This window comes from Schistocerca nitens, chromosome 2, assembly GCF_023898315.1.
Source record: "Schistocerca nitens isolate TAMUIC-IGC-003100 chromosome 2, iqSchNite1.1, whole genome shotgun sequence".
NCBI classification, from domain to species: domain Eukaryota; kingdom Metazoa; phylum Arthropoda; class Insecta; order Orthoptera; family Acrididae; genus Schistocerca; species Schistocerca nitens.
Window position 1 is genome coordinate 867,465,447 of NC_064615.1, and position 15,770 is coordinate 867,481,216.

At 42.6% G+C, this 15,770-nt stretch overlaps 1 protein-coding gene across 1 annotated transcript in view; it reads left to right on the forward strand.

The window, feature by feature from the left end:
* Positions 1-662: 662 nt before the first annotated feature.
* Positions 663-15,770, forward strand: part of LOC126235397 (juvenile hormone esterase-like) — a 156,660-nt gene continuing 141,552 nt past the window's right edge. Inside the window, exon 1 of the mRNA XM_049944119.1 lies at positions 663-842. Coding sequence (XP_049800076.1) covers positions 663-842 — 180 coding nt within the window. The remainder of the gene's footprint in view (positions 843-15,770) is intronic.

The window sequence follows — 15,770 nt, forward strand, 5'->3', positions numbered from 1 at the left end:
AGTGAAAGAACTGGAAGCGAGGTGTAGCAAAGCTAATGCTGTGAGCGATCAGCTACGATCTACTCTCTTCTGCAAGAAGGAAGTCAGTACCAAGACTAAGTTATCTGTGCACCGTTCAATGTTTCGACCAACTTTGTTGTATGGGAGCGAAAGCTGGGTGGATTCAGGTTACCTTATCAATAAGGTTGAGGTTACGGATATGAAAGTAGCTAGGATGATTGCAGGTACTAGTAGATGGGAACAATGGCAGGAGGGTGTCCACAATGAGGAAATCAAAGAAAAACTGGGAATGAACTCTATAGATGTAGCAGTCAGGGCGAACAGGCTTAGATGGTGGGGTCATGTTACACGCATGGGAGAAGCAAGGTTACCCAAGAGACTCATGGGTTCAGCAGCAGAGGGTAGGAGGAGTCGTGGTAGACCATGGAGAAGGTACTTGGATTCGGTTAAGAATGATTTTGAAGTGATAGGTTCAACATCAGAAGAGGCACCAATGTTAGCACTGAATAGGGGATCATGGAGGAATTTTATAAGGGGGACTACGCTCCAGACTGAACGCTGAAAGGCATAATCAGTCTTAAATGATGATGATGATTCACTTAACGGAAAAGTGCAGCGAACTGTCGCCGGCTGGCAGTGTGCGGTCGCCGTATTTTGCGTAGATGGTGGCGATGCTGCGGTTCGTCACACTCGTGGCGCTGCTGGCTGTCTCCTCTGCAGTCGACAACCCGACCGTGCAGCTGCCGCTGGGCTCGCTGCGCGGCACGCGGCTCATGTACGAGGGCAGGGCGTACCACGCCTACCGCGGCGTGCCCTACGCCGAGCCCCCGGAGCGTTTCAAGGTGAGCTGTAAAAAGTTAAGGTTACTGCCGCGGCATGTAAATGTCACGTTATGCTAGTGACACCAGAGTTTAGGATCATAGCCGCTACTTTCAGTGCACCTTTGTATCCTCCTAAGTGCTGAAAAATAATTATAAATAATTCACATTCAGCGTAACCTAGCAACAGTTAAAAAAATGTATAACATTCCGTAACCTCGCAATAATAACGTGACTAGCTTTTCAATAAAATTGTGGCTCATCTACATCTACTACATCTACATACATACTCCGCAATCCACCATGCGGTGCGTGGCGGAGGGTACCTCGTACCACAACTAGCATCTTCTCTCCCTGTTCCACTCCCAAACAGAACGAGGGAAAAATGACTGCCTATATGCCTCTGTACGAGCTCTAATCTCTCATATCTTATCTGTGTGGTATTTTCGCGAAATGTAAGTTGGCGGCAGCAAAATTGTACTGCAGTCAGCCTCAAATGCTAGTTCTCTAAATTTCCTCAGTAGCGATTCACGAAAAGAACGCCTCCTTTCCTCTAGAGACTCCCACCCGAGTTCTTGAAGCATTTCCGTAACACTCGCGTGATGATCAAACCTACCAGTAACAAATCTAGCAGCCCGCCTCAGAATTGCTTCTATGTCCTCCCTCAAACCGACCTGATAAGGATCCCAAACGCTCGAGAAGCACTCAAGAATAGGTCATATTAGTGTTTTATAAGCGGTCTCCTTTACAGATGAACCACATCTTCCCAAAATTCTACCAATGAACCGAAGACGACTATCCGCCTTCCCCACAACTGCCATTACATGCTTGTCCCACTTCATATCGCTCTGCAATGTTACACCCAAATATTTAATCGACGTGACTGTGTCAAGCGCTACACTACTAATGGAGTATTCAAACATTACGGGATTCTTTTTCCTATTCATCTGCATTAATTTACATTTATCTATATTTAGAGTTAGCTGCCATTCCTTACACTAATCACAAATCCTGTCCAAGTCAAATATATAACCAAGTCATATATAACCTTTCAATAATTGACTGACTGAATCTAAACTGGTAAATTTGGAGGTCAGCAGTGCTGCGTCATGGCCCTGAAAGATCATTCTGAATAAATTGAAAATTCTTACCTCAATAAAGTCGCCGGATAACGCGTATATATCTGCTCCTATAAGAAATTTTTCTGGCACAGCCCAGTGCAATGCTGGCCGATAGATTTGTCACGTATAAAAAGAAACAACTGATTTTTCTTTACAATAATCGGGGTGACCATGGATTGGAGAAATTAGTAAATCCTTTAAATTGAGATGAATGATTGTCAAAAGTTAATTTTTATAAGAAAGATTATTATTAAGAGATTTTTTAAAAAACATTTACATGGGACTTGATATAACAATAGTACATATGCGCGAGGCTGCTTTTATCTTATACTACATCGCTCAGGCACCGCCACCAACTGAGATCGTTGTTCGCGATGAGGTCCATGACTAAGGAATTTGTTGCTAGCGCACTCGAGCAGAAGTAATTTCGATGGATTGCTCACGCGCTGCTTGCGATATGTAAGCTATAAGAGAGTCTCAGACCAGAGAGCAGTGTTGTCAGCAATAGGAACTGTGTGGCAGTAGGAGTAAGGAGTAGCTAGCTGTCTGGTGTATCGAGTTGGATGGGCCAGTCGTGAGGAGCGTTGTACGATTTGGTTCGTATCATATACAATTTTCGTTTCATTACAGTATTTTAAAATCATCATACGAGGAAGTAGAAAGAATTTTTAGAACAAGGGACAAACTATTTTCGTTTCTAAAATGTCGTCACCTGACATAGGGAAACTGGAGTTTGTCACATTACACCTACCTCTGCTGAAATATAATATCAATATGACTCTATGATTCGGCTGAAAACCCGTGAGATAATAATGTTTGTAGTTTTTCATATTTTGCTATCGATTAGGCGCTTTGCCTGACTATATCTATCTCTGTTACTACATTAGTTTCATTTATCATCAAAGAGCCAGAAAGCGACATGTGAAAGATGTAAAAAAAATTGAATTCCGCTCCATACTGGCAAGGAGTCCTAATACTTTCTAAGCAGAGTAACACATACGACATAACTGTGAAGAAGCAAATAGGAAAGTGAATTAAGATAACTTTTTGGGCTTGCCTACATTATTTCAAGAATATATTTGATGCTCTCACTCTAGTTTTGTTAGATCCACGTTCACATTGCAATAATACAGGTTTATTCGTCACCATGTCAAAAATGAATCCGTCATAAATCACAAAAGTATGTAAAAAGCATTTTTTATAAGAGAAAAGGCAAAGAATGTAATTTTAACAAAAGTAAATAATATGGTCTACCCTCATTTCTTATTTTATTATAGTCTCTCAGCGCGTATTTTGCCGAGAGTCAGAGCCTTACTTGAAACGAGTTAATTTTGTTGTTGTCTATAACACCATTTATAATTTGGATTTGTTGCATTTTGCTTCTACGACTTCCAACGCCAGCTTCTTTTGCGCTATGGGGCAGAAGTAACTTACAATGTGACAACTGAAATTTCGTGTCGAACTGAGATCGTTGTTCGCGAACATTCATTTAACTAATCAATCAGTCCGGATACTCCTCCTCCAGCGCTGACCGTTCTCGCTGGTGTTTAGCTATTAGTATAATTCGATAGGTGCATAATACCACGGTCATTATATTAGCGAACTGATTATTGATTCAGTGTCTCCGTGGCTATTAACGTTCCATGGTCCGTGACACAGGGCGCTCCCTTCACTAGATCCGTTCTCTCAGCAATGTTGTTCCCACGCACCACGTAGGGGGACTTCTGGTTGTGATGTTCGGAAGTAATATGAGATAGACTACAGTGGCACTGAACTTTTAATTGGTCCTGGGAGCGTGCTCTGACCACCCAATTCATTAAGTCGTCTGTCTGCTTTAAACAGGAAATCCAGATCTGCCAAATTTTGTCAGCTGTCACGACAGACGACGGACTTAATGAAGTGATTTCTTTGATCCCAACGTTTCTAAGCTTTACGGAAATTTTGATTAAAAATTTTTATCTACCTCTGACAAAAGACTGAAGGACCTATAGTTCTTTACATATTTTGTGTTTAGTCCAGTGATTTTTCAGATATAAACTAGCCTATTCTTACGTAAATATTCCGTGAATAATTTTGCAGGTTTCATGTTACCTACATTTTTTAAAAAATTTATTGCCTCTACGTTTCTCCCGTTATTATCAAGATTAATGCTTCCTGCATGTGATGAGCCTGTATTTACATGTTATGGAAATTTATCAGGAACTCGGTCGTGGGGTCCTAGCTGTCTGTCTCGCTGTACAGCAGACAACACGGATTTTGAGAGACGTACAAATTTATTTTCCAATGGAATGCATGCGTTGAAGTCGGTGGTTATCACATGAGCAACTCTTGTGAATATAGCTTCTCATTGTTGAGTTGTTCGTTATCTCATTTTGAAATTAAGACCACTTCAGCTGTAAGTCCTTTGTTTATAAGCACGACCCGTATCGCAGCATTTTAGCTGCATCATCGGGCGATCGAGAAAAGAGAATGGGATGGTCGAACCTTCATAATCGCAAGTTTTCGCTAAGCAGTGGACATCAAATATAAAGTAGCATAAAATAACATAGAATACTCCCGTGATACGCTCCTGTGGCACCATGAGTAACACTAAATGATGAACTAACGGGTCCCCATATACCAAAAAATTGGCGCGTTACTTCACCAGATACTGTTACTTGTGGTATATCGGGAGCGTTCTATGTCATTTAATGCTGTTTTACGTTTGACGTCCGTTCATTAGTGAAAATTTATTTGTTATGAACACTGGCTCATCCCATTCTCTTTTCTCGATCGGAACATGACTTGACTTTATTGCACCTGATGATGCAGCTAAAAAGGTGCGAAACCGTAGTGATTATAAATAAAGAACTTACCGTTAAAGCGGCCTTATCTACAAAATGACATATCCAGACTGTGGCTGCTCTACTGCAAAGCCTGCTGTTCTTTTTCTCATAGTGTGCCATTTATGATCCTCTACTACCTATACAGTTCGGATCCAATAGGTCTGGGATAAACTCTACAGCTCCCTTGTCTCTGCAAATTATCAGATATCAGAGTCACCATGCACGACGTCTTGCCTCGAATCACAAGGAAGTAAAGAGAGAAATGGAAGATAATCCTACAGTTTCCTGAACAATCGACTTGGCAAAATCAGTAAGCTAACAATCAATCTTACCTAATTGGCCGAAATCTAATAGTGCTTTTGTTTCATTTGCCCGGCCACCAACCCCCTCCCACTTCCAGAATTCGAACAGAGTGCTTCGGTTGGAGTTACACTCTACATTGCATAACGACCCACTAGCGACATCGGGCACGAAGCAGGATACTCAGATGTGTAAAGCAAGACAAATACACAGGACAAACATCGCCTTGAGTATGCTGCTAACTTCTCGAAAAGCTTGTTCACCTTTCTGGAAAACATCTGCCACGGAAAACATTCCAACTGTAGGGTCCCTGAAGCCAAGCCAGGGCTCGGTTTTCTGTAAGGAAACCGCTAATAGCCCACTGTGAGCAGTGACTTAGCTGTGCCTCTGCGTAGTCGGTCTCAGCCACGACAGCCCTCATCTTTGTGTCGAGTACGCCGTATGGCTGCTCTCACAAGAGACCTGCAAGAGACTGCACGACGTAAAAAACGGAGGCAAGTCACAAATGATTCTGCAGTTTCATCAGATCCTACCGGAAATGTCCTGCAGTAAACACAAGTAGCTAGCGACCAGTGTTTTACTAATTTCCACTACCTTCGATTAAATAGCTTCTCACTCACGATTTCAGTTAACATGCCTAACGTAACTGGAAGCACAGGGTTTCTTTGAAGACTCAAAAAGAGGGAACTTCCAGTGTTGATCTCTGATTTCCGTCGCACACCAGCGAGTATTATAAAAAATAATAAAAAAAGAATAAAAAATAAAAAAACCGAAAGTACCTCGAAAGGTGTGGCACCCATATAGAAAATCAGAAGCTACAGAAACTGTTTCCTTTACTAGACTTCTATGTAATTTCAGTCAGCGAGAACATTAATTTCGCTTCATTTACAAAGCTGCTGTAAACAGTCAGTGAGTATCACATGGGGATAACTAGAAACATCGATGTCAGACGTCTGTGGATATGAATCGAAGCTGGATATAGATTCGTCTGCAGCATGGCCCAAGTCAGCACCGATCATATATCACCTAGCCTTATCACCTGTCGTTTGAATGAAGACAGAATGAACCTCGCTCACATGCCTCAGAGAAATCTCCATCTATTTGTTTTGTGTGTTGACTCCTTCTCGTCAGTCAATGTGTGCGGGGCAAATATGGACAACGGATGTTTTGGCTATCCCAATTACTGTCCATCCTGATTCACAGTCTGATATCAGTCTTGTCACTGACTTTGTACCAGAATCTGTCGCACTTGGCTATCATTCGGCTTGTTGCAGGTTGACCCCGACGCTATGCTTCAACAACAGTTTCTGTTTCTTAAAAGACACAACATTCACCGTTGACCGTAGAAATTATTTGTTCCACAATTGCAGTTTCGGCCTTTGGGCCATTTTCAAGTGGCACTGCAAAAGTCTGACAGTACTATTTGAAAATGAGCCAAAGGTTGAAATTACAATGTGAAATAAATAATTTCTACAGTCGATGGAGAATATGATGCCCTTTAAAAAGTTCTTCATGACTGGGAACTTGTAGCCGCCCGCCGTCGATCTGCTGTCGTGTACTTCTCTGACGTAAGATATTGATGATGTTATCTACTGTATATGCCCGACTTTTCGTTATATCAGATGGAGCAGCCACATACATCGTCACTGTAACGGCGACTGAATTCCGGGTTTTCATAATAAGAATTAATGTTGACTTTTTGCACAGTCGATCACCCTTCATTTGTTGCTGCGTTAACGAAGACAAAATAGTTAATAACGTCTTTGGATGTTAGTTGTTTTTTCAACTTCCTTTTTCCGACGTTACCACTCATCCGCACTATTCCTGATTTTGTATTATTTCTATCTGATTGGAAATGAAATGTTAAATCGCTTTTAAGTCACAATTTCATAATCGAACCTTCCGTAATCCAGAGACACAGTTTGCCGCTTGCCTATGATTATCGTTGACTGATGCACACGCTATTGTAGAAATCACTTTAGCTTTTTATTAACAACATTTAATAATAATTAAATGATCATGAATGATTGCGTTTTGTATATAGAGAAAATGAGGGTTGATCCTATAATTTCTCTCAGCAATTTGTTGCAACTAAAATGTCTGTGAATTTTATAGTACTGTTATTCGAAGTGATTATCACAAGGTCTATGGTCCATTACTATTCTTCAATACAGTCATTCAAACTTCGTACGCTTTTACCTTCACAAAGCTATGTGTCCAATTCCGTTCTTATATTCGATTTAACGTCCCTTCGTATAGTCCTCTTATCGGTTATGCAGCATGTAGTAGAGTTTAATACTGAGCGCTACTTTCTCTCGCGCACAAAATTTCTCAAATATTCTTAGTCCGCGACCTTACGGCAAAAGTCTGTCCCGTATAAATTAACTACAGTGACTTTTCTTGCAGTTTAACAAAAGTGCTCTGATCCCTTCCGTAGCATATCACACGGAAACGTCAGTTATATCGCACGCCGCAGCTGCGTAGGCTTATTCATAACGTAGAAAACAAGACAGGAGAACTAACTAAACCCTCTCATGGTTAATAAGGTAGAATTTAGAAACAAAAGTACCCGCGTTGAACCCTCTTTGTTTTTCATGAGGCGCTACTTTTGTGCTGGCGTTATTCTAATTAGAGACTACATATCCATAATTTTAATTAAAACTTCTTCAGTGCCGTTAATTAGTTCCGATATTATCGATCACCTCTCCCCTATATGAGAACAAGCCTGATAATATTGTTCTCAATTAAAAAACCGGTTATAAACAGCGGCCGACTGACCATTATAAGGAGTTGTTCGACATAAATGAAAGTCGGTACGCGTGTTTCTACATCTGAAAGATGACGTTTTGTAAATAGGCTGTTTAGGCTTTTATGTTGGTAACGCCACGTAGCGCTCTGTATGAAAATCACTGACTGTGCTGTGTGCAGTCCGTGGCTGGTTTTCATTGTTAGAATATTTACTATTGTAGTGTTGGGCTGTTGGATGTGAACAGCGCGTAGCGTTGCGCAGTTGGAGGTGAGCCGCCAGCAGTGGTGGATGTGGGGAGAGAGAAGGCAGAGTTTTGAGAGCGGATGATCTGGACGTGTGTCCATCAGAGACAGTAAATTTGTAAGACTGGATGTCATGAACTGATATATATATATATATATATATATATATATATATATATATATATATATATATATATATATATATATAATGACTTTTGAACACTATTAATGTAAATACATTGTTTGTTCTCTATCAAAATCTCTCATTTGCTAACTATGCCTATCAGTAGTTAGTGACTTCAGTAGTTAGAATCTTTTATTTAGCTGGCAGTATTGGCGCTCGCTGTATTGCAGTAGTTCGAGTAACGAAGATTTTTGTGAGGTAAGTGATTCATGAAAGGTTTATGTTATTTTTAGTCAGGGCCATTCTTTTGTGGGGATTATTGAAAGTCAAATCGCGCTGCGCTAAAAATATTGTGTGTCAGTTTAGTGATGATCAGAATAAGTAAAGAGAGAAATGTCTGAGTACGCTCAGTTTCGCTCAGCTGTTTGAAAATCAAATAAAGTAAGGGGTTTATCAGGACAATCATTAATAAATTTTTCTTAGGGGAGGTTTCAGTTTATACAGATTTCGCGCCAGTCCCATAAGAATGGCGCTAGTAGCACCACTATGAGAATGCAATTCCTTTAACGGTCGTGAGCGTTAGTTGCCTGTGAGACTGGATGTGTTAAGTTGATCTTAGTCAAGAATGCCTTTGAGTTGACAAAGACGCCATTATCAATACCTCACTGAGTTTGATAGACGTCGTGTAATAGGAATACGAGAAGTTGGATGTTCCTTCTGCCATATTTCAAGTATACTTGGCAGGAATGTAGCCACTGTACATGATCACTGGTAGTAGATCTCACGAGAATGTACAATCGAAGGAAGACCAGGTGGCCACGAGAGGGAAGACCATCGTGTTCGTTGTGTAGCTGTGACGCATCGTAGTGCATCTGCAGCAGCAGTTTGGGCAGCAGTTGCCACCACAGTGACATAACGGACTGTTACAAATTGGTTACTTCAAGGACAGTTCCGAGCCTGAGGCCCCAAACCACCGCCGTTTTCGACTTCAGTGGCGTCAAGGGAGAGCTGATTGGAGGGCAGGAAGGAGGTCTGTTGTGTTTTCTGATGAAACTTGGTTCTGCCTCGGTGCCAGTGATGGCTGTGTGTTGGTTAGGAGGTCAGTTGCGGGCCTACAACCAACCTGTCTGCGTGCTAGACGCACAGAACCTACACCTGGAATTATGGTTTCGTGTGCGATTTCGTATGATGGCAGGAGGAGTCTAGGGGTATCCCACGCACCCTGGCTGCAAATTTGTACGTCATTCTGGTGATTCGACCTGTTGTGCTGCCAATGTTGAACAGCATTCTTGGTGGTGTTTTCCAACTACATAACGCTCGCCCACATGTCGCTGTAGTTACCCTACATGCTCTACAGTTTTAACATGTTGCTTTGACCTGCTCAATCTCCAGATCTGTATCCCATCCAGCTCATACGGGACATCATTGGACAACAACTCCAGCGCCATCCATAACCAGCATTAATTGTTCCGATATTCCCCGACGATGTGCAACAGGCATGGAACTCCATCCCATAAACTGGCGTTCGGCACCTGTACAACGCAATGCATGCACATCTGTATGCTTGCATTGGACTACGGTTATAACAGACTGGACTATATGCTAAAGTCGGCTCCGTGGCCCAAATGTACGGCAACAGACAATGTTCTGAAACGTGCTCACAAACTTTAGTTCTTTTTGATTGAATGGGGGCTGTCCCAAGTGGCACCTGGTTCACCAATCTTCCTGTGGCCGTGCTTTAGGACCTGACGATCCCTCCACCCGATATACAGCTGGCCTCTTCAGCTCCTGTCCTCACGTCGCATAGGCCCCAAGGCCGACGTCATACAGTCGGGCACGTGCTCCTCTCGAGGCACCCACCCAACTTTTCCGCTCTAAATGGAACAAAATACGAGTTTATGGAATATCAGGTAAAATGCGTGACTGTATTGAAGAGTTTTTAGAAAATGTAAAACAACACGTCATGCTGAAGGGAGAGAAGTCTTCCGACATAAAAATAACATCGGTTGTGCCTCAGGGGAGTATCATAGCACCTTTAGTTTTCATAGTAAATGTAATGTCGGAAGGTCCATGAGGTTTTTCTGGAATGATACCGTTGTATACAGAGAGGTCGTGACGCTAGGAAACTGTAGCAAAATGCAGAGGATCGACACTTGGTGTAGGGAGTGGCAATAAACCCTCAACATAAACAAATATAATATACTACGAAAATGTGTACAGAAAGACCCTTTATTTGAAACGTGCCCTTAGAAAAATTTATGAATTACTGTGCTGATAAACCCCTTACGTTATTTGATTTTCAAACAGCTGAGCAGAACTGAACGTACTCAGACATTTCGCTCTTTACCTATTCTGATCAACACTAAACTGACACACAATATTTTTAGCGCAACGCGATCTGACTTTCAAAAATCCCTACAAAAGAATGGCCCTGACTAACATTAATCTATACCTTTCACAAATCACTTACCTCACAAAATCTTCGTTACTCGAACTACTGCAATACAGCGAGCGCCACTACTGCCAGCTAAATAAAAGATTCAAACTACTGAAGGCACTAACTACTGATAGGCATAGTTAGCAAATGAAAGATTTTGATAGAGTACAAACAATGTATTTACCTTAATAGTCTTCAAAAGTCATAATATATATATAGCAGTTCATGACATCCATTCTTACAAATGTACTGTTTCTGATGGACACACGTCCAGATCATCCGCTCTCAAAAATCCGCCATCTCACTTCCCCACATCCACCACTGCTGGCGACTCACCTCCAACTGCCCAACGCTACACGCTGTTAACAGCCAACAGCACAACACTACAATAGCGAATATTACAACAATGCCACCCAGCCACAGCCTGCACACAGCACAGCCAGTGATTTTCATACAGAGCGCTACGTGGCGTTACCAATATAAAAACCTAAACAGCCTACTTACATATTGTATGATTTCAAAATTTCAGAACAATCACTGGAAGTACTTGCTTCCATAAAATATCTAAGAGTTTGCGTATGGAGCGATGTGAAGTGGAAGGACTACATAAAATACCAGTAATCGTTGTTCTCGCGAGCCATATGTGACTGGTATGGCAAAATGGGGAAGTGACACTGGTACACAAAATTCCCTCCGCAACACATCGTAAGGACGCTTGCGAAGTATAGGTGCAGGTGTAGATGTAGATGAGTTAGCACTCTTGTTGCCAACTGGAACGTTCCTTCTTGACCGTCATACAGAGAATCCTCCACAAGAGTCCGGATCGGCTGTAAAAGGATCGGAAATGTCGTGCGTGCCCTCTTGGACCCACGCGAGAGGCCGTTGATGGGTAACAGCCAAAGAGCGCAACTGCGCCCAACCTCGATGAGGGTCGACACAGCTCAAAGTTTACTGGACAAAGCATTTGTCGTCAACCTTAAAAAAACATTTGTAATTTAGGAGCGCTATAGATAGTGTAGAACAAATAACAACCGATCATATGACTTTCCACTGCTGATGTAAGTCACGACAGTGAACTGGGGTGTACGTTCAGAGCCGTAACGTACATCGACGTGGAGACTTGGCAGAGTGGCATAAAGGAGACATTGTGTTTATATGTGAGCATGACTACACCATGAATGAATGGGAAGTTTATTTGAGCAGCGAGGCGTGCTAGGTTAGTCTGTGCAATTGTGCAAGACCACTGTGCCAGAGTGGCGTAGTGGTTAGCGCATCTGCCTGGGGAACAGGAGATCCGGTTTCGAACCCGAGCCTTGGTAAAAATGCTCATTCATTGCTTCAGTCCGTAGATAAACAGTATAGACGTTTGAGGCTTGAGAAGTTCTCAGCAACCATATAGTTTCATTTGATTAATGCACCTATGCCTGGGCTTCAGGCAGGATGCCCCAATTCGTTCGATGCTGAGGTGCTATCCCTGTACAGTTGGAGAGCCTTTGCAGTATTTCGAGTTTAGGGGAAAGATCAAGTGAGCTCATGGGTGAATGGGAATTTGGATTGAGGACGGAGGCGTGCTAGGGTAGTCTGTGCAATTGTGCAAAGCCACTGTGCCAGGGTGGCGCACTGGTTAGCGCATAGGCCTAGTGAGAAGGAGACTCATGTTCGAATTCTGGCCTTGGCACAAATTTTCCTTCATCGCTTCGGTCTGAATATATACATCATATATGTTTGAGACTTTGAAAGGTCTCAGGAACCATACAGTTTCTTTTGATAAATGAAGTATCCCAAATCGTTTGTATATCAAATCGTGCTGTCCAACATGTGTACAAGGAATGGAATACCATATGACATAAGGTGTAAGAACAGTAGTTGCAAAAAGAAATTAACAGACAGGTACTGGAGATAAGTGTTACACCTTGTCACAGGTTTCCAGTCTGGCAGGGACTGCTACTGTCAGTCAATGAAGGTCCATCTTACCCAGATTCCGAGCAAACATTGCGAAGGGAATTTCATACAATGGACATTTGAAGTCTAGTACCTCACCAAAGATCGTTGCTCACTGTGGTATTCAAATCTGGACGTCTTAAACGAGCCAAGCAAAACAACTGCTCAGTAACTTGACAGGGGGCGTACAGTGTGGTATGACATTGTGTTTTATGTCTTCGAAAATATTGCAAGTTGTCTCGTTCACCAACGGCCCAATGAGGTGTCTTACCCACAGTGTGGGGACGGTGTAATTAAGGTCAGACGCGGTTCTGAGATGTTTTCGGGTGTTTCTGGTACTATAACTTGGACACACACATAGGTGTTAAACGTGAATCAGGAATTTTAGTTCAGTGCTTTGGATGACTAACTGTTAACCTTTTTTCTATATGTCCACGATTAGTATGCTGTGGCCCCTCCTTTCTTCCGAGATGACAACAGCCATTTTCAGAGGACTGCTCTCATATGTTCCTGGATTGACGGACACTCAGGCAACCTTTCACACATAGACTGGTCCGCTAAATCACCCCATGTTAATCGTACAGAAAATGTCTGCAGTTATTTGGAACAACAGATGTAGCGTAACAGTCAACATTTACGCAGTTTGATGCCTCTGTGGGATCTGATCACCAGTGAGTGATTCAGCTAGATATAGAGTACCTGAAGAATCTTGCCTCCTTGTTTCTCGCTGACCTTACGGCAAGTGAGAGAGAGGAGATTTGGAGAGAGGGATTTACGTGTGTATGATAAATCACTTCCCTCCAAAGTTTCCTTCCTTCATACCTCCTCTGGGTTACCACAGATCACTGATCTCATTTGTACTAAGACTGCAGTACACTTGAGGTGCCTAGTTGCTTCCAACGGCGTGAGTGGAAAGCATAGTTCGGAATAATGTTCACCAATCTGCAGTTTTCTATAGTTGTTGTCTCCTGCGCAGAAAATTACGCATAGGTCGTGAATACGTTATCTTGTGGCTGTAACAAACTATTAGCGAGGAACAGCTGTTGTATAAATAATTAAATTTTGAATTGGTTTGTTTAAACTCGCTTTTTATTAAATGGCTTGGTTCAAATGACTCTGAGCACTATGCGACTTAACTTCTGAGGTCATCAGTCGCCTAGAACTTAGAACTAATTAAACCTAACTAACCTAAGGACATCACACACATCCATGCCCGAGGCAGGATTCGAACCTGCGACCGTAGCGGTCGCTCGGTTCCAGACTGTAGCGCCTAGAACCGCACGGCCACTCGGGCTGGCTCGCTTTTTATTAGCAGAATACGATAAACTGCACAATTGTAGTCCACTTTATGAATCACAAATAATTTCCATTCTTCGCACTTTCACAGAACAAACAGTGAACTGTGTGTTTGTATAATTACTATCAAGCAAGTTCAATTACATGTCCAACAAGCTAGCCGCGCGGTCGAACGCGCCGCTTCCCGAGCGGGAAGGTGCGCCGGTCCTCGACACGACTCCGCCCGGTGTATTAGTCTCGAGGTCCGGTGTGCCAGCCAGCGTGTGGATACTTTTTAAGGCAGTTTTCCATCTGCCTTGGCGAATGCGGGCTGGTTCCCCTAATTTCGCATTAGTTACAGTATGTCGGCGATTGCTGCGCAAACACTGTACGCGTACATCATAATTACTCTACCACGCAAACATTTGGGGTTACACTCGTCTGGTATGAGACGTTCCCGGGGGAGTCCACTGGGGGCTGAACTGCACAATAACCCTGGGTTCGGTGTGGGGTGGCGGTGGAGTGGGTGGACTGCTGTGGCCTGTTGTCGGGTTGTGAACCACTGAGGGCTAGGGCGGGACGAAGCCTCTCCGTCGTTTCTAGGTCCTCAGTTCAATACACAATGCACACACACATGACCAACTGATCAGAGACTGGTAACGAAGCTCTTAAGCCATACCGACCACATGTCTGTTCTCCGAGACTGTCGATCGACATACGGTCTCACAGCCGGGCCACCTCGCCCGTCATCCAAGGTGGTCGCCACCCGAAGCTCTCCGAAATTCTTCGTCTGCCTTTTTGTTTAGAAATTATTTGTTATTCTGCTGGTAATTGACACTTTTGAAATAGTGGAAAGATAGCCTGCTATTGAGAGATGCTTTTGTATTCAGTGCTAATGAATTCAGTACGTACTTTTTCGAATATTAATAGTAGAAGTTTATCATTTTGGCGCTCCTAACATAGCAGCCAGTCGCGAAGAAGGACCACAATTTATGCGGTCTTTCTCACGATACATGTACCAGGTAAACCATCTGTCATCGGTAGATTACACCACATTATGTCATCTACCCACTACTGCCATCTGAACTCCTCTAAAAAGAGCTTTTTGTAGCTGAATATAATGGCTGTAATTGCAACGTGAATCATTATCAAAGCTAGAGGCGATGATACGCGTTGTTACTGTCGTGCTTGCTGGAGCAACCAAGTTTTTGTCCGAAGTTCATATAAACGACGAAGATAAGTACTGTATTAGGCCTAGCTTGTGCATGTTCACAGGACGCTGATTCCATAACTGTACGTTCAATTAATGAAAAAACGCTCCACCTGCTAGTAAGAAGTTTATTAAGTCCCCGACTAGGTCATCCTTTACGTTTGTCAGTTTTCAAGTGGAGCTGGAACTGTCAATTCTAATACATAATATAATGGATATACAGGGTGGTCAGAAACAGTCTGAAAAGCTTGTAACGGTGTCCCAGGATAGGTTGTGCTCACAAACAATTGCTAACACAAGAATTCGATGCGTTACGCCGTTTCCGATTTAATTACATTAAAGTTAGCCAATCAAGTCGTCGCGATCGCAAGTTCAACCAGTGTGCCAGAGACAGTGTCGCCAAATATGTTCTGAGTTCGGTCTCCTCAAACGGAACATACACAGCTTTTGCTCACGTAACTTAAATTCATCCCTTCTCAAAAAGGCACATTTTAACTGGTAATGAGCGTTTGAACAAGTGCTAAGTCACGAACCAACAGATGCCTATGTATTACGGCATTTTACCTCGTACAAATGCTTGAATATGCGCGCGCATCAACCTTATTGGCTAATTTCAAGGCTAATTAAATCAGAAACAGCGCAACTCATCGAATATTTTCGTTAACAATTTTTTTCTCAGCAGAACTTACCCCGCAACACCCTTACAAGTTTTTCAGACTGTTTCTGAC